Raw genomic sequence first — 26,386 nt, 5'->3', positions numbered from 1 at the left:
TCTCTCCAGTCTCTGCCTCTGTCTCCACGTGTCCTCCTCTGTGCCTGTGTCTCCTCTTCTGTCTCTTAGAAGCACACTGGTCATTGGATTTAGGGCCCACCCTACTCCAGGACGATCTCATCTTAAGATCCCTAGCTTAATCACATTTGCAAAGTTCCTTATTTCCAAATAAGTTCCCATTCCAGCTTCTGGACATGAGGATGTGAATATATCTTTTTTTTTTTTTTTTTTTTTTTTGAGACGGAGTCTTGCTCTGTCGCCCAGGCTGGAGTGCAGTGGCCAGATCTCAGCTCGCTGCAAGCTCCGCCTCCCGGGTTTACGCCATTCTCCTGCCTCAGCCTCCCAAGTAGCTGGGACTACAGGCGCCTGCCACCTCGCCCAGCTAGTTTTTTGTATTTTTTAGTAGAGACGGGGTTTCACTGTGTTAGCCAGGATGGTCTTGATCTCCTGACCTCGTGATCCGCCTGTCTCGGCCTCCCAAAGTGCTGGGATTACAGGCTTGAGCCACCGCGCCCAGCCGTGAATATATCTTTGTGGGGACCGCAGTTCAGTCTACTGGAGTTGTATGTAGTTCCTTCTGGAGGCTCTAGGGGAGGATCCTTTCTGCATCTCCCAGCTCCTGGGGGCTCCAGGCGTCCCTGCACTTGTGGCTGTATCACTCCAGTCTCTGCCTCAGTCTCCATGTGGCCTTCTCCTCTGTGGCTGTATCTCCTCATCTGTCTCTTTTTTTTAAAAAATAATTTATTTATTTATTTGTTTATTTGTGACGAAATTTCACTCTTTCGCCCAGGCTGGAGTGCAGTGGCGTCATCTTGGCTCACTGTAACCTCCGCCTCCCGGGTTCAAGTGATTCTCCTGCCGCAGCCTCCTGAGTAGCTGGGATTATAGGCACCCAACACCACGCCCAGCTTATTTTTTATATTTTTAGTGGAGACAGGATTTCACCATGTTGACCAGGCTGGTCTCGAACTCCTGTCCTCAGGTGATCCACCCGCCTCGGCCTCCCAAAGTGCTGGGATTACAGGTGTGAGCCACTGTGCCTGGCCATTTTTAATTATTATTTTTTCCTCTTCTGTTTCTTAGAAGGACACCTGTTGTTGGATTTAGGTCCCACCCTCAATCCAGGATGGCCTTATCTGGAGATTGTTTACTTAATAGAAACTACAAAGACCCTATTTTCAAATAAGGCTCCATTCACAGGCACCAGGGGTTAGGATGTAGACATATTTTTGGGGGACACCATTCAACCTAGTCCATCCCTCAATCTCAGTATATCCACTGGGTTCAACATGAACTGTGTCCTCTTCTTCCCCCAAACAGAACAACCCAAAAGACCGCTGTGCACATGCACACCTTGCCTAAGTCGTCAGCACTCACTGCTTAGATGCCCAAACCCTAAGCCATGATCATCTCCACCCTCCCTCTTGCGACCCAATTGAGCCCATTCTCTGCCCAAGCACCTTACGAACAAGGCTTTAACCCTCCATCTCCACCGCCTTCCCATTTTCATTGGAAATTTTACTTCTTAAAAGAGGCCTTCCCTGACTTTTTGACCAAAGTTAGATGCATCCCGATGTTCTCCGACGGATATGTTGTTTGAAGTCCTCAAGTCTAAACAAACTCATGTGAGGTCACCCAAGTTAGACTTACTGTCATTAATGTTTCCTCCCCTCCTTCCAGCCCGACTGGAACTAAACCAAACTAAATGAGGGACCAACCTTGTGTTGTTCATTGCAGTTTCTCAGAGGTAGACAGCACCTGTGACACAGGAAAACATCAATCATGATGGAAGTGATGCATTAATTTATTATATTGACTCCTTTTTCTTCCCCCCCGAAAGCTATTTTGTGTTCAAAACCCGGACTGCATAAACCACTTCATTGTCCAAGATGGAGTGTTAGAAGCCGACACCTAATAAAAGAATTCAGTGTGTCTCGGTGGTAGGAACTCTAAAGCCATCTAACATTAAATGCAATAAAAGTTCAGTTGCTTACTCTCCGTAGCCTCAATTCAAATCCTCAGTAGCCACTTGTGAGCTTGTGGCTACCATGTTGGACAGCACAAATAGAGAACATTTCTATCATTGCAGGCAATTCTGTGGACAGTGCTTGCTCCAAAACAGGGGGTCTCAACTGGGGGCCGGCCTTCCCCCACCGGGTACTTGACAGTGTCTAGGGACAGTTGTGGTTGTCACTACTGGGGATGGATGCTGATGGCATGTGGTGAGTGGAGCCCAGGGACAGGACGGCCCTACAGAGAATCATCCAGCCTCAAATGTCAGCAGTGCTAGGCTGAGAGAACCTGCATTAGCGTGAGAGTCTGTCTCTCGCTCTCTGTCTCTCTGTTTCTCTCTCTCTCTCCCTCCCCCCTCCCCACTCTCGCTCTCCCCCTGTCCACCCATCCCATCTGTTATCTATCTACCTATCTACCTATCAATTATCTAACCATCCTATTTATCTATGTATCACCTATCTATCCTGTCTGTTACCTACCTACCTACCTACCTACCCACCTATCCATCCATCCATCCAATTAATTAATCAAACAATCTATCATCTTTCTATCTTTCCATCTATGTATCATACCCATTGTCCATCCATCCATCCATCCATCCATCCAATCAATCATCTTTCTATCTATCCATCTACCTGTCTGTCATACCCATCTACCTATCTTTCTGTCTGTCTGTGGCAGAGATTCTCTGCTAATGGCAGTTCAGCCCCCTCATGGAGATACTTCTTGTATCCCTGGACAAGTCTGGAGACATTTTTGTTGTCACAGCTCAGGGAGGTGCTACTGATAACAGGTGGGTGGAGCCCAGCATCACTGCTCGCCACCTTACAGTGCACAGGATGGCCCCACCACAGAGAATCATCCAGCCCCAAATGTTAATAGACTCAGTTTGAGAAGCTGATCTCCAGGGTAATTTGGGGGAGTCCTGTGGAATTATTGCATTCTATTGAAGGGGGAATTAATGAATTTTATAAGTATAATGGTTGAAAAATTATTCTTTTTCTTGAAGGTAGAATGTAATATAGCGCCCCCGCCCTCGGGGGGTGGGACCGGGTTAAGAGAGAATATTAACTGCTTATCCCTCCTCTATGCCCAGAGAGGCTTATCTGTGTTCCGTTTTACATTCCTTGAGGCATGGTGAGTTCTTGCTTCCCTCCCTAGTGCGGCTGTAAAGTCAACAAGGTTGAGAAGCAATTGCTACAAAAGTATGTATTCCCAAGGATGTAAGACATGTGGTGTAACAAATGTAAAACAGTAATTAACTGCCTTTGTTCTCGCTTCTGCAAGTCGCTTTCTGCAGCACGTAACTCCCGCCCCAAACTGCTTAAAAGGTGATTGATCCCTTTGTTCGGGGCTCAGACTTTCTAGATCCTAGTCGGACTGAGCCGGTGATCACCTTAATAATTAAAAGCTCTCCTAACTCTGCTCGGTCTCTCCCGTCTCTGATTTATCCTGCAACACTATCATGGAGGTAGGCTAGTATGTCTTTAAACTGGCTGGATTGTATTGTGGATGTGTGAAAACCAACCCTTGTTTTTCTTGATAGAGTCGCACCCAAATGTTATTCAGAGCTGCACATACTATGCTTGTATAAATACCCTGAGCCAGAAATCACAAACCTTTCCCTGGCTTCACATCTGTTAGTGCTATGGGAGAAGGCGAAAATTTCCTGTTTTTCTTTTCACTTCTGTGATTATACATTTTGTGTTTTGTTGTTGTTTTTTGAGACAGGGTCTCACTTTGTCACCTAGGCTGGAGTGTGGTGGTATGATCATAGCTCACTGCAACCCCTGTCCCCAGGCTCACGTAATCCTCCTGCCTCAGCCTCCCAAGTAGCTGGGACTACAGTCGCCACCACGCCTGGCTGATTTTTTTGTGTTTTTAGTAGAGATGGGGTTTTGCTTTGTTGTCTAGCCTGGTCTTGAACTCCTGTGCTCAAGTGACTCGCCCACCTTGGCTTCCCAACTGCTGGGATTACAGGTGTGAGCCACTACTCACGGCCACATTTTGTATTTCTGATGAGAAAGTGTAATTTAATACGCTGTAAATCGGAGAGTGTAGTTCTGAAACATCTCTTTCTGTCTTTTAAAATAGGGCAGTGTAAAAATGGAATGTTTTTGACTCAGCAAAATTTTGAGGGAGTTTGTTTGTTTCTAGCTGTCTGAACCAGTGAACTCACAAAACTATCTACCACACAGTGCTTGACTGAATTGGCTCTACTGGTTTTAACCGAAGTTTGAAGTAAATATTCCAAGCTTTAAAAGATATCTTCTTCCTCCCCTACCCACTGGTTATAGCAGCAATATAAATAAAAAAATGTTCCTAAGAATATCCAAAGCATACATTCTTTCCTAAAAAAAAATTGTTTATAGAGATATAATTTCTATACAATAAGATTCACCCTTTAAAAACACAACAGTTCTTTAGTTTTCAGTTTATATAGAGTTAGCACACTGTTTTTTTAAATTTTTTTTTTAGATGGAGTCTTGCTCTGTCACGCAGGCTGGAGTGCAGTGGCGCGATCTCGGCTCACTGCACGCCCCGCCTCCGGGGTTCACGCCATTCTCCTGCCTCAGCCTCCCGAGTAGCTGGGTGGGACTACAGGCGCCCGCCACCTCGCCCAGCTAGTTTTTTGTATTTTTTTTAGTAGAGATGGGGTTTCACCGTGTTAGCCGGGATGGTCTCAATTTCCTGACCTCGTGATCCACCCAACTTGGCCTCCCAAAGTACTGGGATTACAGGCGTGAGCCACCACGCCCAGCCCATTCATTCATTTTTTGAGACAGAGTCTTGCTCTCTCGCCCAAGCCAGAGCACAGGGGTGCGATCACTACTCACTGCCGTCTCGAACTCCTGGGCTCAAGTGATCTGCCTTCCTTGGCTTCCCAGGTAGTTTGGACTGCAGGTGTGTAACCACCATGCCCTGCTATTTTTTTGATCTTTTAATAGAGATGGGGTCTCGTTATGTTACCCAGGCTTGTCTAGGACTCCTGAAGTGATGTCCTTCCGTGGCCTCCCAAAGTGCTGGGATTATAGGCCTGAGCTACCATGCCTGGCCAGCACACACTCTTTTTAAAAAAATACTTTTTAAAAGCTTTTTTTCCTCTATAAAATAGAAGGTTATACTTGTTTGCAACAGTAATTTCAAAAATCGACTTTGTAAAGGAGAACTGCATGTTTCACACACTTATTTCCTACCTGGGAGCATTTAATGTTCTTTTATTGATTTTACCCATGGGGGAAAATGTCAAGGAAAAGAACTGAGTTTGATGATGATAAATTTGTACATTCTGATGTCATCATTATTTTGAAACAATTATTTAATGCACTGCATCAGTTTTACTTATCAATTTAACATAAATTGAACCTATGTAGATGAAGCATTTCTATAGTTATAAATTTTAAAAGGTGAGAAAGTTATATAGTGAAATGTATTGCTGTTTTTGTGCCTCACCTGTGCACAATTTGCCCTCTCCTCCCACCCAGGTGCCCATATTAATGTGTCTTATATATTTCTCCAAAGTCCTTTCTCCATATAGAAGCAAATATCACTTATGGAGAAGGGCCTCATTTTTTTTTTTTTTCTTTTGTGAGCAGATGGTGGTCCTGCTCTTTTGTCCAGGCTGGAATGCAGTGGTACTATCACATTTCACTGCAGCCTCCAACTCGCGGGCTCAAGCAATTCTCCCATCTCTGCCTCATGAGTAGCTGGGACCACAGGCGCATACCACCACACCCTGCTCATTAAAATAATTTTTTTTGTAGAGATGGTGTCTGGCTATGTTGCCCAGGCTAGTCTCGATCTCCTGGGCTCAAGTGATCCTTCTTCCTCAGCCTTCTAAAGTGCTGGGATTACAGGCATGAGCCACTGCTCCCGGCCTCCACCCATCTACAGGTGTGGAACAAGAGTGTGTTCCCTCTCAAGCTAATGTGGCGTGTACTGGCCTCCCAGACTATAGACAAGATCGATGCGGGCTGTTCCCACTTCTTGAGTTACCTTTTTTTTTCTTTGGGGACAGAGTCTCGCTCTGTCGCCCAGGCTGGAATGCAGTGGTGCGATCTTGGCTCAATGCAGCCTCTGCTTCCCAGGTTTAAGCAATTCTCCCGCCTCAGCCTCCTGAGTAGCTGGGGTTACAGGTGCCTGCCACCATGCCTGGCTAATTGTTATATTTTAGTAGAGATGGGGTTTCACCATATTGGCTGGGCTGGTCTCGAACTCGGCCTCAAATCATCCTCCTGCCTCGGCCTCCCAAAGTGTTGGAATTACAGGCGTGAGCCAGTGCGCCCAGCTGGGTTTTACCTTTTTTGTTTGTTTGTTTTTGGAGACAGAGTCTTGCTCTGTCGCCCAGGCTGGAGTACAGTGGTGTGATCTTGGCCCATTGCAGTCTTCGCCTCCCGGTTTCAAGCAATTCTCCTGCCTCAGCCTCCCGAGTAGCTGGAATTACAGGCATGCGCCGCCATGCCCAGCTAATTTTTTGTATTTTAGTAGAGATGGGGTTTCACCATGTTGGCCAGGATGGGGTTTTACCTTTTTTTGAAGTGTATTTTCCATGTAGCCACCTCTCTTGGACTGTCCATGAGGAACCCGATGCTGTCCTTGGTGTCTCAGCAGGGCCACTGTGACGCTCTCCTCTTGCAAAGATTTCTGTCCATGATGTCTCAACCATTGGCCTGTATGGGGTTTTTTCTCCTGCGTTTTAGGGAGAATTGGGGCTCATCCACCCTCACCTTCTTTCCCCCATTGAATTGGTGCATCCTGTTTTGTTAGCACCTGGATTGCCCATGTTCAAGGTTCCTTAAGCATCACAGTTTAAGGAAAGAAATGCAGATTATTTAAAATATGTGGGGTGAATGTGCAGGGTGATGATGGACAATGCATGTGTTTAATTCAGGGACTGTTGTGTCAGCTGTTTTTGAACCTTAGGAATTCCTTTTTTTTTTTTTTTTGAGACGGAGTCTCGCTCTGTCGCCCAGGCTGGAGCGCAGTGATGCGATCTCGGTTCACTGCAAGCTCCGCCTCCCGGGTTCACGCCATTCTCCTGCCTCAGCCTCCCGAGTAGCTGGGACTACAGGCACCCGCCACAACGCCCCGCTATCTTTTTTTTTTTTTTTTTTTTGTAGTTTTAGTAGAGACGGGGTTTCACTGTGTTAGCCAGGATGGTCTCGATCTCCTGACCTCATGATCCGCCTGCCTCGGCCTCCCAAAGTGCTGGGATTACAGGTGTGAGCCACCACGCCCGGCCAGGAATTCTTATAGTTGACTGGCATTTACAATTTATTAAGGGACTTACCTTTTAAGTGTATAATCCTGAAAACATCTAAAAAATGAGTGATTTTTGTTATCCAAGTTACTTTGACATCAGCCATTTGCTGTCCCACCCACATAATTTCCCATTATGTTACCTTATTATTGGCTTAGTTAATATGCTTACTAAAGACCTGTATGTGACTTCTCCCATTAAAAGTAAGTGAAGTCTGGGCGCAGTGGCTCATGCCTGTGATCCCAGCACTTTGGGAGACTGAGGTGGGAGGATCCCTTGACTTTGAGACCAGCCTGGGAGAAAAAGTGAGATCTTAAAAACAAAATTAGCCAGACATGGTGGTGCATGCCTGTAGTACCAGCTACTTGGCAGGCTGAGGTGGGCTGATGACTTGAACCCAGGAGTTTATGCTGCAGTGAGCCGAGATTGCATCACTGCACTCCAGTCTGCGGGACAGAGTGAGACCTGTCTGTTAAAAAAAAAAATTAATTAATTAATTAAAAATAAATAAATAAAAGTAAGTCCAAATGGAGATGGTTGGTGGTGTTGGTTGCATGACGTTGTGAATGTATTTAGCACCGTTAATCTATACACTTAAAAATGGTTAAGATGGTAAATTTTATGTTGTGTGTATTTTACCATAATTAAGAAATAGATTTGGTAGGGCGCTATAGCTCACGCCTGTGATCCTAGCACTTTGGGAAGCTGAGGTGGGTGGATCACCTCAGGTCAGGAGTTGGAGACCAGCGTGGCCAACATGGTGAAACCCTGTGTCTACTAAAAATACAAAAATTAGCTGGGTGGAGTGGCAGGCACCTGTAATCCCAGCTACTCTGGAGGCTGAGGCAGGAAAATTGCTTGAACCCAGGAGGCGGAGGTTGCAGTGAGCTGAGATTGCGCCACTGTACTCCAGCCTGGGTGACAGAATGAGACTCTGTCTCACAAAAAAAAAAAAAAAAAAAAGGGTTTAAAACAAAGTAAGTATATTCAAGGCCAGGTGTAGTGGCTCACACTTGCAATTCTAGCACTTTGGGGTGCTGAGGTGGAGGATTGCTTGAAGCCAGGAGTTCAAGACCAGCCTGGTCAACAGAGAACAGAGTGAGACCACGTCTCAAAAAAAAAAAAAAAAAAAAGATTAACTTTCATTCTGGGATCGTAAGTAGAGACATTGTTTCCCAGACCTGGTACAGATGGAACCTGCCTATATGTCTTCAATGGACATCTTAAGACTTATGTTTTGGACGTATCAGACCTTTGGAATAAAGGAGCTGAGTTGGGAGTGTAGACTCCTCTTCTTCTCCATTTCCCTGTGGCGGGAGATTTTGCTCCCAGCCCCCACTAACTGGTGTGAGATCCTTGATTCGCAAGGCGAGCTGTGCTGTTCAGCCCACAGGTCCTCAGGAATGTCTATATTCAGTGCCACGCAGAATAGTAAGAAGAAACACATGCCACCTTTGTTTCTATGGAGCTTACTTTTTGTTGTTGTTGAGAGGGGGTCTTGCTCTGCCGCCCAGGCTGGAGTGCAGTGGTGCGGTCATGGCACTCATTGCAACCTCTACCTCCTGGGCTCAAGAGATCCTCCCTGCTCAGCCTCCTGCGTAGCTGGGACCACAGATGTGTGCCACCATGCCCAGCTAGTTTTTAAATTTTTTGTAGAGACAGAGTTTCGCCATGTTGCCTAGGCTGGTCTTGAACGCCTGGACTCCAGTGATCCACCTGCGTTGGCCTCCCAAAGTTCTGGGATTACAGACATGCGCCACCGAGCCTGGTCTTGCTTACTTTTTCTTTTTCTGTTTGTTTTTTTTTTTTAATTCCTCTTAGCCTATCTTGGGGGAGGCGGGTCAGTGTTATTCAGGTGCACATACAGCAAAATCACCCATTTTAAGTGCACACTGGGAGGAGTCCTTGCCAAATGGATAGGGCTGGGTAACCACCACCACATGGGACATTTGGGAAGCTGATGTTTGAATGTTTTCACACTTATGGATGCATTCATTTACTATGTTTATTATTCTGTGTGATATGCTTTCTGTGTGTTATTTCACTTAAACCCAGTGGGCATAAAGATTATGGTCCCTATTTTGTAGATGAAGTTTAGAGGGGTTAGGGGGCTTGTCAAGGTAACGCAGCTTTTAACCATGATGGGATGACACCTCTTAAATGAGGCTTAATAGTGAGATGGCTGAGGAAGGAAAAAAATAGGAAGGAGAGAAAGAGAGAAGGAGGGAAGGAGGAAAGTAGGGAGAAAGGAAGGAAAGGAGAGAGAAGGAAGAGAGAAAGGTGGAAGGAAAGAAGAGGAAGGAAAGAAGGCAGAAAGGAAGGATGGAAAGAAGGAATGAAAGGAAAGAGATGAAAGAAGGAGGGAGGGGCTGAAGAAATAGGTTTCCTGTTCAGGTGGGTTTATTCCCAAGAAGGACCCAAGATGGAAAGTGTGTATATAAGAACTGTTTTAGGCCAGATGTTGTGGCTCATGCCTGTCATCCCAGCACTTTGAGAGGCTGAGGCAGGAGTTCGAGATCACTTGAGGTCAGGAGTTCGAGACCAGCCTGGTCAACATGGTTAAACCCCATCTCTACTAAAAATACAAAATTAGCTGGCTGTGGTGGCGCATGCTTGTAATCCCAGCTACTTGGGAGGCTGAGGACGGAGGATCGCTTGAATCCAAGAGGTGGAGGTTGCAGCGAGCTGTGATCGTGCCACTGCACTCCAGTCTGGGCCACAGAGCAGGACTCCATCTCACAGAGTAGAAATAAATAAAAAATAAATAAAAACAGAGATGAGGACACAGACACACCCAGAGGATGACCCTGTGAGGACACAGGGAGAAGATGGCATCAACAAGCCCAGGAGAGGGGCCTCAGGAGGAACCAGCCTTGCCCACACCTGGGTCTCCGACTTCCAGCCTCTGGGCCTGTGGGAGAAGTTCTCTTTAAGTCCCCCAGTCTGTGTTATGTTATTACAGTAGTTCTAGCAAAGTACTTTATTTACATAGAAGTCTGCCAGAATTATGAGCCCTGAAACCCTTTCCCAGGATGAACCGAGGTCAGAGTGTAATTAATAGGTACTTTTTTTTCATTTACTTTTAGCCACTGGATTTTTTTTTTTCAACAAAGAGTAGCGAATACTGCAGAAGCTGAATGAGATGACAGCTTAAGTGAGATCTTTATGCACCTCAGAATATTTATACTGATTAAAAGAAATAACCAACACTTGATAGAGGGAAAGATTGAGACTCAGAAAGTAATCTCTCCCTGTGACCACTCCTACCAAATTCTTGCTTAACTACCTTGTTGTTTTTTGTTTGTTTTTGCTTTTTTGAGACAGTCTCGCTCTGTTGCCCAGGCTGGAGTGCAGTGGCGCAATCTTGGCTCACTGCAACCTCCACCTCCCAGGATCAAGCGATTCTCCTGTCTCAGCCTCCTGAGTAGCTGGGAATACAGGTGCATGCCACCACACCTGGCTAATTTTTGTATTTTTAGTAGAGATGGGTTTTACCATGTTGGTCGGGCTGATCTTGAACTCCTGACCTTGTGATCCACCTGCCTCGACCTCTCAAAGTGCTGGGATTACAGATGTGAGCCACTGCGCCCGGCCAACTACCTTGTTTTTATTGGATGAAGATGTGGTTCTTACCTCAGTAAAGATTATGAAGGGATTTATATACAAATGACTAAAATATCAGTTGTTAGTTTCCTATTTGTTTTTGTTGTTGTTTTTTTGTTTTGAGACAGGGACTTGCTGTGTTGCCCAGGCTGGAATGCAGTGATGCGATCATAGCTCACTGCAGCCTCGGCCTCCCAGGCTCAGGCAGTCCTCCCACCTCAGCCTCCCAAGTAGCTGGGACTACGGCTGTGCACCACCACACCTGGGTAATTTTTTATGTTTATTTTTATAGCTGGCATCTCGCTGTGTTGCCCAGGCGGGTCTTGAACTCCTGGCCTCAAGTGATCCCACCATCTTGGCCTCCCAAAGTGCTGGAATTACAAGCGTGAACCGCCCCGCCCAGCCTAGTTTACAATTTGAACTTGGTTTTTCATCTCGGCTCCTTTGAAGACTTCTGTCTTCTCCCATGTTTGGGGCGGCTCTGCCTTGTGGACATTCCTTAGCGATCGGCCTGGGAAGGCTCAGACACGTCTAGGCTGCCTTTGTAGGAATAGGGATTAGTAGCTCCTTAGCCCCTTTCTTTCCTGGGTTGTTGCTGTTTGCTGAGGTCTGCACAGTTCAGACCACCCTGGAAGCCTCTCTCAGGTTCTCAGAGACAGTGGAATTATACCTTTGACTCTGAGCTCGCAGCATTGCTAGGGAATGTGCTTGGCTGAATTTGGCACTGATTAGTTGAATTTGTACTCCCTGGGCATATTTGCTTTGGTCACAGATACTACAGATTGGGTACCTTGAAATAACAGAAGTTAATTGTCTCACAGTCCTGGAGACCACAAATCTAAAGTCCAGATGTGGCATGGCTGCGCTCCCTCTGGAGCCTCTAGGGGAGGCTCCTTCCTGTCCCTCCCAGTTCCTGGGGGCACCAGGCGTCCCTGGGCTTGTGGCTGTGATGTGGTCTCTGCCTCCGTCTCCACATGGCCTTCTCCTCTGTCTCTTTTTCCTGTTTTGACTCTTATGAGAACACCTGTCATTGTGTTTAGGGTCCACTCCAATCTTGGATGACCTCACATTGGGATCCTTGACTTAATTACACCTGCAAAGACGCTTTTTCCAAATGAGGTCTCATTTACAGGTTCTGTGGGTCAGGACATGACATATCTTTCTGGGAGAGCATAGTTCAGTCCACTACAGTTGTATCCAGTTCTTTCTGGAGGCTCCAGGGGAGGCTCCTTCCGGCCTCTCCCAGCTCCTGGGGGCTCCAAGTGTCCCTGGGCTTGTGGCTGCATCACTGTACTCTCTGCCTCTTTCTCCACGTGGCCTTCCCTCTGCGTCTGTGTCTCCTTATTAGTTCACCACTCATATTGGACTGCCTTTAGGATGACTTCACCTTAATGTATATATTTTTTTATTTCATTTTTTAAAAAAGTGGAGATGAGGTCTTGCTGTGTTGCCCAGGCTGGTCTCAAACTCCTGTGCTGGGATTACAGGTGTGAGCCACTGTGCCCAGCCTTTGTGTATATCTTAATTACATCTGCAAAGACCCTATTTCCAAATAAGGTCTCATTCACAGGTACCAAGGATTAGAACATCAATGTGTCTTTTCCAGGGCACCCAATTCAACCCACACAAATGGGGAGAGGGGAGATTGGCTGTATTTAGGTGACGCATGAAAGGCTGAGCTAGCTGTGGGGTGTTGCTCTTGCAGCACAGAGGAAGAACTGAGCTCAGATGGTGTCAGCTGCTAGTGTCTGAGATCGTCCGTGAATCTACTCTCAGGAGTGTGCTGTAGCGAGACACAGTCCTTCTCTGTACCCTCCTGACCCCGTCCCATCTACCCACGGACCCCAAGGGAAAGTACTCAGGGTTGGTTGGTTTCTTTTCCCTTTTGTGACCGCGTGAAATTCCATGTCACAGTCCCTGTGTTTATTCCATACAGATCTGCTGAAGTGTTTTGAGTTCTAGCAAAATTTAAAAATATAACCAAAAGAAACTTAAATCCATGTTTCTCCTCTTTCTGGGCACTTTAGTATGAATGGGCTTCGTGATGATTAACACGGTGGCCTGCTGTCTTCCCTTCTGTCTCTGCTGGCCATCTCTTTCCTTCCCTTCGAAGTCACAGGCAAGAGGGATTTCGGGTTTGCTGGACTTAAGGAAGAGAGGAAAAGGCCATCTCTTTTCACAGTGAGAAATGTGTTTTCTGCTTTCTCATACCTCACTTTGTACATTTAAAAAATTATTTATTTCTCTTTAGATTTTTGAACCAAGAGAGATATATTTATTATTATTTTTATATTTTTTTGAGACAAAATGTCCCTCTGTTGCCCAGGCTGCAGTGCAATGGTGCGATCTCAGCTCTCTGCAACCTCCTGCTCCCCGGTTCAAGACATTCTCGTGCCTTTGGAGTAGCTGGGATTACAGGTACCCACCACCACGCTTGGCTAATTTTTTTGTATTTTTAGTAGAGACTGGAGTCTCACTGTGTTGCCCAGGCTGATCTCAAGCTCCTGGGCTCAAGCAATCCTCCCATGTTGGCCTCCCAAAGCACTGGGATTATAGGCATGAGCTACTGTGCCTGGCCTCTTTATTTTCTAAATAGAGACAGGGTCTCGCTATGTTGCCCTGGCTGGTCTCAACCTCCTGGACTCAAGCAATCCTCCTGCCTCGGCCTCTTGAGCGACTGGGACTCCAGGTGCACACTACCATGCCTGGCTAATTTTTGTATTTTTTTTGTAGAGATAGGGGTCTCACCATGTTGCCCAGGCTAGTCTGGAATTCCTGGGCTCAAACAGTCCTCTGAACTCAGCCTCCCAGTGTGCTGGGATTACAGGTGTGCACCACTGTGCCTGGCCTTATTTATTATTTATTTATTTATTTATTTTTGGAGGCAGGGTTTCACTCTGTTGCCCAGACTGCAGTGCAGTGGCAGCCATAGCTCACTGCAGCCTCGACCTACCGGGCTCAAGCGATCCTCCCACTTCAGCCTCCCCAGTAGCTGGGACTATAGGAGTGCACCATGACTCCTGGTTGATTTCTTTTAACGGAGATGAGATCTCTTTGTTTTTGTAGGCAAGGGGCTCTCGCTGTGTTGCCCAAGCTGGTCAAGACCTCCTGGCCTCAAGATATCCTCTTGCCTCGGCCTCCCAAAGTGTTGGGATTACAGTTGTGAGCTACGGTGCCCGGCTATAGCTTCTCCCTGCTCCCCCAGCCCCCAGTTGTGAGTCTTCACTAACAAGGGAATCTTTCAGCTTTTTCCATGGTCATGGTGATTCACCTAATATTTTAGTTCTGCTGAGTTGTGTAAACATTCGGGATAAAGGCTCTCATTTTTGGTGACTGTCGTGTGTATGTGTATGTTTGCAGTTACACATGCCTGTATTTGGATGGAGCTCAGAAGATGCCCATGGCATTTTTCTGGGAAAGTTGAAGTTGATGATGTTTGCTCGTTATTCGAGTGTGGAGATCGTCTCTCTCCTTCTTCCCATCCCTCCAGACAGAAAGCTGGGATGTGGCCAGGTGCGGTGGCTCATGCCTGTACTCCTAGCACTTTGGGAGGCCAAGGCGAGTGGATCACTTGAGGTCAGGAGTTCGAGACCAGCCTGGCCAACATGGTGAAACCCTGTCACTACTAAAAATACAAAAATTAGCCAGGCGTGGTGGCGGGTGCCTGTAATCCCAGCTACTTTGGAGGCCGAGGCAGGAGAATCGCTTGAACCCAGGAGGCAGAGGTTGCAGTGAACCGAGATTGCGCCAGTGCACTCCAGCCTGGGCGACAGAGTGAGACTCTGTAACAACAACACCAACACCAACACCAACAACAACAACAACGACAACAGGCCAGGATGTGTTTGTGTGTGAGTTGGACCCAAGGGCTTGGAAAGGATGGATGGGGTAGGGGACGAGGGATAGATGGATGAGGGAATGCGAGAGAGTGGTCACACTGTCACACTGTCAGAGGCTTTCACAAAGCAGGACGTTCTCCAGTGGGAGAGAGGAGACCCGAGTCCACCCCTCATTAATGTTTACAAGATCAGAATTGCGCACACAGAATGGCCCATAAATCTGACCCAGCTTCCGTGTCTGGCACTTGGCTGGAGAAACAAATCTTTGAATGTTGGGGGAAAAGCCCACTGCATCGCACCTGCTGTAAAAAGGCTGTGCCCACCTTAAAAGTAGCCACACCTTCCCGAGATTGTCATGGTCCTTCTAAGTCTCTGAAATGTATAGATCAGGTACATTTGGGAATTTGGGGATTTTTCTAAATTTGGGATGAGAATGGGTGCATTCTGCATTTTAAATTATACAACACCCTCAGCAGAGTCTGGGCTGGATGTTGTTATCAAGACGAGAATATTTCTATGTAGATATTCACCCCCAAGGAGGATCAAGCCTGAATAGTCTAATGTTAGGCGAGGTCCAGTTTTGTGGCCAGGTGTGTTGATGAAGACACTTTGAGTATTCAGAGCCTTTAGCTTTAGCCACTGTGGCTAAGGGATTGTAGAAGCCATACTTAAGCTTTCCCCTTAAAGTTTTGACTTTAATCTCCATATTGCAGCCATGCAAAAGAACAGAATCGTGTCCTTTGCAGCAACATGGATGCAGCTGGAGGCTACTATCCTAAACAAATTCATGCAAAAAATCGACAGCCAGATAGTGTATGTTCTCACTTATAAGTGGGATCTAAACATCGAGTACTTCATGGACACAAAGATGGGAACAATAAACACTGGGGATTCCAAAAAGGGGAAGGGAGGGAGTGGGGAAAAGACTGAAAAACTTCCTATTGGAAACTGTTTACTACTTGGGTGACGGGATCGTTAGAAGCCGAAACCTCAGCATCATGCAATATACCCACGTAACGAACCTGCACATGGACCCCCTGAATCTAAAATTAAAAGAAAAGACATAAACTCCACATCAGATTTCCCTCGTGTGTAACACTACTACTTAGCTTGGAGAGAGATGGAGGGGATCTCTAGGGTGGGGAATGGACCACTTACCTTCAAGATTTCTCTTATCAGGAAGGAAAGATCTGACCTACCTAGAAACACTTGAAAAGACTATTTTATTATGTCTTATTGGGCAAAGCTGGGTCAGATGGCCACCCTTAGCTGCAGAGAAGGCTAAAAATAGACATTTTCTACTCGAGTGGGATAATGGTAACTGGGGAATGTGTACTGGAGAGCCTCCGAACACCAAGCAGGGAAAATCTACCAGCACCATTAAATGTTCCCTTTGTCTTCTGTGCACTTAAGCTGATAAACCTTAAACATTACAGCATGCCACCTCTGTCTGGTTTGAATAAGGTTGTTTACCGACATACTTCTGCAGTCTGATTGTGGCGTTGACGGGACTGACCACATCTCCCAGGTTAGTGCAAAGATCCGCTGTAGTGCATAAGTAACATGTTTTGAGTTTTGTATGTTTATAACTCACACAGCTCAGAGAAAGGTTTAAAGAAGTCACAGAAGCGTGAAAAAATCTGTTGAGTCATAGCTGTTGTTCTTAAAGTAGGCATGGAGAATTCTCTCTGTTGAGGGTCAAATACAAGTGCTAAGAAGACAGAATGTTACGCAATAAACACAGCCAAGTAATAAATGGGGTCCTTGGAGTGGGTGATAGAGAAAGGTAAGTAAGGAGGAAGGAACCAGACAGAGGAAGAAAAGTCAGGGACCATATTCATTGCATTATTAGAATTTTAGGGTGTGGCAAGAATTTAATGTTTCCCAGTAATCTGTATGTTCTGTTGGAAAGAAGAGCAACAGGAGACTAAAAGGTTACTCTGTTGCCCATTTCATAGGTCCAATCCCAGGCAAAGCTCGGGTTGGATGCCAGCGTTCCTGATTCCTGATTGTGTTTTATCCAGTTGAAACATCAGTGGCCATAGTCAAACACCTAAACTGGATCAGTTCACAGTCCTCAAAGCCCTTCTCCTACTTCCTGTCTTTGACCTCATTCCACCTAATTTTGTCCACACCATGTCGTACTGTAATAAAACCTATTTTATTTCCAAATTAACTAAGAGAATATACTTAAAAAGTGTTACTATCTCATTGTTTACTTCTTTTTAAAAAGAAGTATTTAACACCTGTCAGCTATTGACGTTGTTTACTTCTTACACTTTTTCTTTATCTTGTAGTTCACTTTCTATTTCTGCCATAATAAAATATTCATTATCGGAAACTTCACTTAAAAGCAAAAGTTACTTCTTCTCCTCCCTTCCCAGTCTGCCCTAAGCTAGTAAATTCATCATTCGTTAGCTCATATATTTTACAACATGGGGATTTTAGTTTATAGCAAATACTCTTAAGTAAAATTGGTAGCTTAAGTACAACTTTTTCTTTTCATGTTACCATGTGCAATCAATGGCATTCCGGACTCTTGGAAGGAAGTCCATTGTATGGTTGTGGTCTTTTTTTTTTCCTTCTCAAGCCAGTCAAAAATACCCAGTCACAATTTAAAAAATTATCCGCCCTTGGTGGTGCATGCCTGTAGTCCCAACTATTTGGGCAGAGGTGGGAGGATCACTTGAGCCTGGCAGGTCAACACTGCAGTGAGCTATAACTGTGCCACTGCACTCCAGCCTGGGCAACAGAGAGAGACCCTGTCTCCAAAAAAAAAAAAAAAAAAAAAAAAGACAAAACAATGTAACGTGATCTACCCTCTAAGCAAATTTTCGTATATACAATTTCACTATTGTATATGTGAGATTTTTATATACAAAAATTTCATATATCAGTTCAGTATTGTTAACTATATGAACTGGGTGTATGGTAAATCTCCATGGTTTATTTATCTTGTTCAACTAAAACTTTGTATCCTTTGACCAATATATTTCCCCTTCCCCCTCAAGCCCTGTCCTCTGATAACTACCTCTCTACTCTCTGCTTCTATGAGTTTGACTATTTTAGATTCTGCATTAGTCCATTCTCACGCTGCTCATAAAGACATACCTGAGACTGGTTAATTTATAAAGGAAAGAGGTTTAATGGACTCACAGTTCCACATGGCTGCAGAGGTCCCACAGTCATGGTGGAAGGTAAAAGGAGGAGCAGAGTCACATCTTACATGGCAGCAGGCAAGAAGAGAGCGCGAGCAGGGGAACTGATCTTGTGAGACTTATTCACTATGGGAAAAACCCACCCCCATGATTCAGGTACCTCCCACCTGGTCTCTCCCATGACTCGTGGGGATTATGGGAGCCACAATTCAAGATCAGACTTGGGTGGGGACACAGCCAAACCATGTCAGATTCCTTGTATAAGTGAGATCATGTGATATTTAATATTTGTTTTTCTGTGCCTAGCTTATTTCACTGAACATAAAGGCCTCCAATTCCATCCATGTTGCCGCAAATGACAGAGTTTCCTTCTTTTTTAGGGCTGAATGGTATTCCATCATGTATATGTACCATGTTTTCTATATCCATCTGCCCTTGGATGGACACTGAGGTGGTTTCCATGTCTTGGCTGTTGTGCATAGTGCTGCCATAAACATGGCAGTGCAGGTGTCTGGAAGATCCTGGTTTTCTTGAGTTTTGCAATCTAGCATAAAGCAGGCACAGGAGTATCAGCAAATGAATGGATAGGTAAATGGATCAATATTGATTAGTGAGCTTTGCTCGTCAACAGATGCTGGTTCCTCAGAAGGATACACTTCCAAACCGTCCTTTGTCTGAATGTCAGTTTCTGAGAAGCCTGCTCTGCTGTCTGGGGTGAATGTGATCACATAATATGGGAGGGCAGTTTTGTTTTAGTTGCTCATCTCTGTCTGAAGCTGTGGATGGGTTGTTTAAAAATATTGCTGAGGAATGACTTGCATGTCAGTAAGGGGCTGCTAACGCTGGGATCAAGGTAGATCAAAGGCAATTTAGGGATACTCTAGAAATCCTGCATCAGTCGCAGTGGCTCATGCCTGTAGTCCCAGCACTTTGGGAGGCCGAAGCAGGAGGATCGCTTGAGCCCAGGAGTTCAAGGCTAGCCTGAGCAACGTAGTGTGACCCCCTCTCTACAAGAAGTACAAAAATTAACCGGGTAGGCTGAGGCGGGAAGATTGCTTGAGCCCAAGAGGTGGAGGCTGCAGTGAGCTGTGATGGCGCCACTGCACTCCAGCTTGGGCGACAGAGTAAACTCATTTGTTCCCAACCCAAGAACATTTATGTTACGTGAAGAATATTTCAATATGTGCGTGAACACATGCACACCTTGTGGGATCAGTGTATTACAGGAAGAAGAGGAGGATGAAGAGGAAGAAGAGGAGAAGGAGGAGGAGATAGAAGGAGGAGGAACAAGCAAAGCTTGTTTAGAGATTCTGATTTTCTTTTATATCTCATTGACTATTAGATTTCTTCATTTAGATGCACCCCAGTGAGAGGAGGAAGTAGAGGAGGAGGAGATGGAGGAGGAGGAAGAAGTAGAAAAGAAAAGGAAATAGGGGAGGAGGAGGAGGTGAAAGAGAAGGAGGAGAAGATTGAGGAAGAGAAAAAAGAGAAGGAAGAGGTAGAGGAGGGGAAGGAGGAGAAGAGAGTGTTTGGATTGAAACTGTCCCAGCAGAATACTGTAGAGCTGTTGGTTTTCTCTGGTATTTGTAGTGGTTGCCATTGTTGTTGTTGTTTTCTGTTGTGGGCACCTACAGCACTTCATCCCAATCCACGGCAGATTGTAGAATACGGACTCCGTGCTTTGAGCAAGCCTTCGTGTGCGTTAAGGAAACAGCCGTGTTGAGGAGGGCTGTGTGTTTTACACCCTGTCTGGATTTCTGATGAAACCAGAGAGCCTGAAGAGAAAAAGGCATGTTGCACAAGTCCATTTACTGTTACTCTAATGCTTCTCCATGTGGGTGTGTGGGGCGTGTGGGTGTGCTGTCTGCAAAGACTGATCTGCAGATATTGTGGCCAGTTTGTCTCCAAATTGAAGAACCATTCAGAGGCAGATGGCTATCTCTGTTTCCCTCTCTCCCTCTTTCTCTCTCTGCAATTTCTGTATTCAGTGGAAAATTCCAGGTGAGCGCCTCTCACTAAATGCCATCAGCCCACGTGTGCCGTGACACTCAGTCTCTGAAAGTTTCGCTTGGGGTCTGTGTTTGCTGTCCTGGTGCAGCCCCCCGCTGATTGCGTGGCTGCGGTGGTTTCTCCCTTTGCCAGGAGACTTAATGGCTCTGTCGATTTCTTCTCTCTCTAGGCACTGGGACGTTCGGGCGGGTGCACCTGGTGAAGGAGAAGACAGCCAAGCATTTCTTCGCTCTCAAGGTGATGAGCATTCCCGATGTCATCCGCCTGAAGCAGGAGCAGCACGTGCACAATGAGAAGTCTGTCCTGAAGGAAGTCAGTCACCCGTTTCTCATCAGGCTGTGAGTCCCCTCCTGAGGCCTCTCCCCCACACACCCTCCCTAGGCCCCTGTGTGTCTCTTCTTGTAAGAAGCAGGGTGGGCCGAGGCCGTGGCCTGCGTGCAAAGCCTCAGGCCACAGCAGTCTCCACCTGTCAGGTCTTATCAGCCTCTGATCTTGGAGCTGGAAAACCTCCAGGGCTCCTGACCTCCATGGCTGACCAGGTCCAAAAAGAAATGCTCTGTGTTCAGAAGTCCATGCCCAAGGCCCCTAGCTCCTCTCCTGGGTGAGCCAAGTACCTCTGCCTGGAAAAGGATGCAAGAATCTTTGTCTCCTCACCTCCTTGGGTTCTGCTTCTATAGCTCTCTGGAGAACTGGTTAAGTTGATTTTTAAGGGACCACAGTCTTTTGGACGGGGCTGGGCTTCAGGTTTCGTGGGTTTCTGGTTGACTGTGGATGAGAGATATCCCATTTAGATGCAGCCCACACCCTTCCAGCTGATGGTACACAACAGTCTTATGTCCTAGGGTAGGTGTGTGAGTCCATTCGGGCTGCTATAACAAAGGATCTTAGACTCGGTAATTTACAAATAACAGACATTTGCTTCATGGTTCTGGAGGCTGGAAAGTCCAAGATCAAGACATGGCAGATTCAGTGTCTGGTGAGGACCCGCTCCCTGGTTCATAGATGGCGCCTTTTTGCTGCGTCCTCATATGGTGGAAGGGGTGAGGGATCTCTCTGGGGTCCCTTTTATAAGGGCACTCGTCCCATTCATGAGACTCCACCCTCATGACCTCCCAAAGGACCCATCATCTAACACCATCACCGTGGCGGTGAGGATCCAACATAGGGATTTGGGAGGACACAAGATATTCAGACCATTCCAGCAGGGTAATTCCGTTTCCAGCCAGGTGTCTTAGACGAGGATGTCCTGCGTGTCTCTCCTTTCCCTCCATGGGTGCCTTCCATCCAATTCCCCAAGTCTTCCCTCTGCCGTCTTATTACCACGCCTCTCCTGTCCACCTATCCATCTTCTGCTTTATCTGGGTCCCGTCTCTCTGCCCTGATTTTCTGTACTGGCGTCCCTCCTACCTGATCTTTCTCTCCCAGCCTTGCTCCCCTTGAAGACATTCCTCACTTTATAGCCTCACTAGTCCTCCCAGGTACCTCTGCAATGACCTGCCTCTCTCTGGTCATTCTCAGGGAACTCCTGAAGTATCCCATATAAAGCCCCAGCAATGCGGCATCCTCCTACCAATATCCTCATGGACTGGCCTCCTGCCAGCACCTCCCTGCAGGAGAAGGTAGAAGGTGCTGTTCACCCACTCACTCCGGTGCTTCTCCCAGGCCACCCTTCATTGACCGGCCTCCTTCTTTGCTCTCATCATTATCCTTCACTTCCCCCATCTAAGAAACACCTACTTGTTTTCCCTCATTCACCTGCTGTCCCCGGGACACAGGGTGCCTCCCATCATATTATTGAAGCACCTTGTGTGTACCGGAACAAGTGCACCTGCCTTCTCCTCTGGACCCAATGCTGCCTGAGCTTCGAACAAAATCATATGCAGAGGATGGGCATGGTGGCTCATACCTGTAATCCCAGCACTTTGGGAGGCCGAGGCAGGTGGATCACCTGAGGTCAGGAGTTCAGACTAGCCTGGCCAACACGGTGAAAACCCATCTCTGCTAAAAATACAAAAATTAGCTGGGTGTGGTGGTGCACACCTGTATTCCCAGCTATTCAGGAGGCAGAAGCAGGAGAATCGCTTGAACCCGGGAGGCTGAGGTTGCAGTGAGCCGAGATCATGCCACTGCACGCCAGCCTGGGTGACAAGAGTGAGACTCTGTTTCACAAAAACAAAGGAGTTCTTTTGAAGGCTGGGCTTGCAGGTGGGACCCTTCCCTTTCTCGTTTGCTTTGTTGCATTTTTCTGTGGCTTGCAGGTGTCCTAAGCATGATACTGTGGGGTGTGCCTGAAATCTTGGGTGAGGGGCTCCAGTTCTGGGGATTCCACCCTGTTGAAGGTCGAATTGTGTCTCCTGAAAAGATATGTTGAAATCCTCACCCTGACTCCTGTGAATGAAATTGGAATGCTATTTGGAAATAGGGTCTTTTTTTTTTTTTTTTTTTTTTGAGATGGAGTCTCGCTGTGTCTCCCAGGCTGGAGTGCAGTGGCGTGATCTCCTCACTGCAAGCTCCGCCTCCCGGGTTCACGCCATTCTCCCGCCTCAGCCTCCCAAGTAGCTGAGACTACAGGCGCCCGCCACCACGCCCGGCTAGTTTTTTGTATTTTTAGTAGAGACGGGGTTTCACCATGTTAGCCAGGATAGTCTCGATCTCCTGACCTCGTGATCCACCCGCCTCGGCCTCCCAAAGTGCTGGGATTACAGGCTTGAGCCACCGGGAAATAGGGTCTTTGCAGATGTAATTAAAATGCAAGTGGCCAGGCACAGTGGCTCATGCCTGTAACTGTAGCACTTTGGGAGGCTGAGGTGGAAGGATCACTTGAGCCCAGGAGTTTGAGACCAGCCTGGGCAACGTAGCAAGACTCAGTTTCTACAGAAGATTAAACAATTATTCAGGTGTGGTGGTGCACACTTGTGCTCCCAGCTACTAGGAAGGATGAGGCAAGAGGATTGCTTAAGGCCAAGAGCTCGAGGCTGCATTGAGCTGTGATGCCACCACTGCACTCAAGACCCTGTTTATAAAAACAAAACAAAACAAAAAAAATGAAATGCAAGTAGGATGGACTGATTCTGCTGTACGGTGTGCTTTTAACCTTGTGTGACTGGTGTCCTTACGAGAAAAGGAAGGAGACACAGACACAGAGACGGCCGAACACCGAGAGGAGGACACCTTGTGAGGATAGAATTAGAGGTTGGAGGAATGGTGCATCTCCAAGCCAGGGGACTCCAAGGATTGCCGGCTACTCCCAGAACCTGGGAGAGAGGCCAGGGACAGATTCTCCATCAGAGCCTGCAGAAGAACCAACCCCACCAACACCATCATGCTGAACTTTGGATTTGGGGCTCCAAAGTCATGAGAGAATACCTTTCTTTTCTTTCTTCCTTTCCTTTTCCTTTTCCTTTTTTTTTTTTTTTTTTTTTGAGACAGAGTCTTGCCCTGTCACCCAGGCTGGAGTGCAATGGTGCAATCTCGGCTCACTGCAGCCTCCACCTCCCAAGTTCCAGCGATTCTCCTGCCTCAGCCTCCCGAGTAGCTGGGACTACAGGCCCGCACCACAATGCCCAGCTCACTTTTGTATTTTTATTCTTTCTTTCTCTTTTCTATTCTTTTTTTTCTTTTCTTCCGTCCCTCCCTCCCTTCTCTCTCTTTCTCTCTCCTCTCCTCTCCTCTCTTCTATCTCTCTCTTTCCTTTTCTCTCTCTTTCTTTCCCTCCCTTCTTCCCTTCCTTTCTTCATTTCTCTTTCTTTCTTGACGGGGTCTCACTCCTTGCACAGGCTGGAATTCAGTGGCACAGTCATGGACCACTGCAGCCTCTACCGCCTCCCAACTAGCTGAGACTACAGGTATGTGCCCCCACGCCTGACTAACTTTTAAAAGTTTTTGTAGGATGAGGTCTTGCTGTGTTGCCCAGGCTGGTCTCAAACTCTTGGCCTGAATCTCTCCTCCTGCCTCAACCTCCCAAAGTGCTGGGATTGCAGGTGTCAGCCACTGTACCTGGACTGAGAATGCATGTCTGTTGTCTGCCGCATCCCCCGACCCCAACCCTCAGTTTGTGGTACTTTGTTAATGATAGCCCTGAGGAACTCACACACACCCCCTGCGCCTCCTGGAGCAGGACAGCAGCCTAGGCGATGGGCTCCTGAGTACTCTACAGTTCGCAAATCTAAAATCCCACAGAAGAACCGCAGGGACATGAGAGTGGGTGGGGTGTGCAAGTGAGAGAATTCCCCGGGACGGAATTCTTGAACTCCCGCAAGTTAAAAAATAGGGAGGAGCTTGCAGAACAGAGCTTTAGTTAGATAGTGCTCCTTTCTTCAAGCCAGGATAGCTCACGACTGTTTTCCTTAGCAGATAAGGTGGATTCCTGCAGGGACATGGATTCTGATTTTGATGTTCCCTACTTTCAATTAAGGAACAAAGTCATTTACGTTTCTTAAGTCTCATATAAAGCCCTAGAAACTTTAGAAATTCTGTCCAAAGTTACCTATGTTGGTTTATTTTTATCTTTTATATAAAAAAAGTATATATATATATAGATTTAAATTTAGAGACAGGGTTTTGCTCTGTGGCCCATCTTGGAGTGCAGTGGCGCAATCACGGCTCACTGCAGCCCCAACCTCCCGGGCTTAAGCCATCCTCCTGCCTTAGCCTGCAGAGTAGCTGGGACTATAGGCACCCACCACTACACCCTGCTAATGTTTTTATTTTTAATTTTTAAAAAATATATGTATATATTTTTCACAATCTCTTTGGTGAAGATAATGTTTTTGTTTGTTTTCTATGAACAGGGTCTTGCTATGTTGCCCAGGTTGGTCTTGAACTTTAGGCTGCAAGCAATCCACTTGCCTTGGCCTCCTGGCATGCTGGGATTACAGATGTGCACCACCACACCTGCCCCATTTTAAAATTTTCTGTAGAGACAGGGTCTCACTTTGCTGCCCAGGCTGGTCTCAAACTCCTGGGCTCAAATGATCTTCCCACCTCGGCCTCCCAACATGCTGAGATTACAGATGCGAGCCACCGTGCCTGGCCTATTTCAGTCTTTTAAGGAGTGAAATATCTCTGCACCATGATAGCTTTTGAAGAGGACATTTTGGATGCTTCATGAATTGTCCTTTGCCTGTACAGCTCACCGGCTCCTCTGAGTGCTGCTTATAGTCGAATGTGAGCAGTTATTTGTACGTCAGGTCCGCCTGGTGGTGGTGCCAAAAAGCATGAATTTTTCCTCATCATTTAAAGTCTACGTGGAATTTAAGGCCACTGTTGATATTATTCTTGGGAAGATTTTATTCAGTGTTTTGGGAAAACGTGGCAGGAACTCATTTCAGAATTCTCTGATTTGGGGCTGAGCTCAGTGGCTCACACCTGTAATCCCTGCGTTTTTGGAGGCCAAGGCGGGAGGATCACTTGAGACCAGGAGTTCCAGACCAGCCTGGGCAACATAGTGAGATCTTGTCTCTTAAGGAAAAAAAATAAAAAGAAAATTCTAGCCTGGCCAATGTGGGGAAACCCTGTCTCTACTAAAAATACAAAAATTAACTGGGCATGGTGGCGCACGTCTATAACCCAGCTACTTGGGAGGCCGGGACACTAGAATCTCTTGAGCCTGGGAGGCAGAGTTTGCAGTGAGCCAAGATCGTGCCACTGCACTCCAGCCTGGGTGACAGAGCAAGACTTCGTCTCAACAAGAAAACAAAACAAAACAAAGCAAAACATTTCTTTGATTTTGAAATAGTGCAGAAAACAAGGCAGGCCCTGAAGTCCACAGCTCTTGTGAAAAGTTTTGGATCTAGAGAAATGATTGTCAACAATGAGCCTTTAAAGACTTAATGGTGATAGCAGTTTACAGGTGACTTTTCCCAAAAAATTACAGAAAATGAGTTTGCCACTTGGGCATGTTGACTCACACTTATAATCCCAGCATTTTAGGAAGCTGAGGTGGGAGTGTCCCTTGCGCCCAGAAGTTTGAGACCAGCCTGGGCAACATGGCAAGACCCTGTCTCTACAAAAAATACAAGAATTAGCTGGATGTGGTGGGGGTGCCTGTAGTCCCCGCTACTCAGGAAGCTGAGGTGGGAGGATCACTTGAGCCTGGGAGGCGGAGGTTGCAGTGAGCCGAGATTGTGCCACTGCACTCCAGCCTGGGGGACAGAGAAAGACCCTGTCTCAAAAAAGAATCCAAAAAACAATATGGACTTGGAGAGGGTGATGTAACTTAGCCCATGAGACCTCCTTAGTGACTTGCTGAGAATTGATCTTTCAGTGCCCTGCAGTATTATGATAACCTGCTATAGCATTTTGCTTTTTCTGTGCATTAACACTTCAGGGACCAAGTGGCTTTAAGAACTGGATTAAAGTTGATCCAGTGCATTCAGGCACTTGGCATTCCCTGTATATAACACGAGAGAGCACGCTGGGTCTGGCCAGCCCCATGGATAAAATGCTGGAGGGTGTCCAACGTTGCATAATGAGGAGCATGTCTTAGAGGAGAATCCTAGATC

The 26,386-nt window shown here is 46.6% G+C and overlaps 1 protein-coding gene across 1 annotated transcript in view; it reads left to right on the top strand.

The window, feature by feature from the left end:
• Positions 1-26,386, top strand: part of PRKX (protein kinase X-linked) — a 109,450-nt gene that overhangs the window by 19,284 nt on the left and 63,780 nt on the right. The window contains exon 2 of the mRNA XM_025373286.1: positions 20,053-20,221. Within this exon, the coding sequence (XP_025229071.1) occupies positions 20,053-20,221 (169 nt within the window). The remainder of the gene's footprint in view (positions 1-20,052; positions 20,222-26,386) is intronic.

The sequence above is a fragment of the Theropithecus gelada genome, chromosome X (assembly GCF_003255815.1).
Source record: "Theropithecus gelada isolate Dixy chromosome X, Tgel_1.0, whole genome shotgun sequence".
Taxonomy (NCBI): Eukaryota; Metazoa; Chordata; class Mammalia; order Primates; family Cercopithecidae; genus Theropithecus; species Theropithecus gelada.
This window is presented reverse-complemented; position numbering and strand designations above follow the sequence as displayed.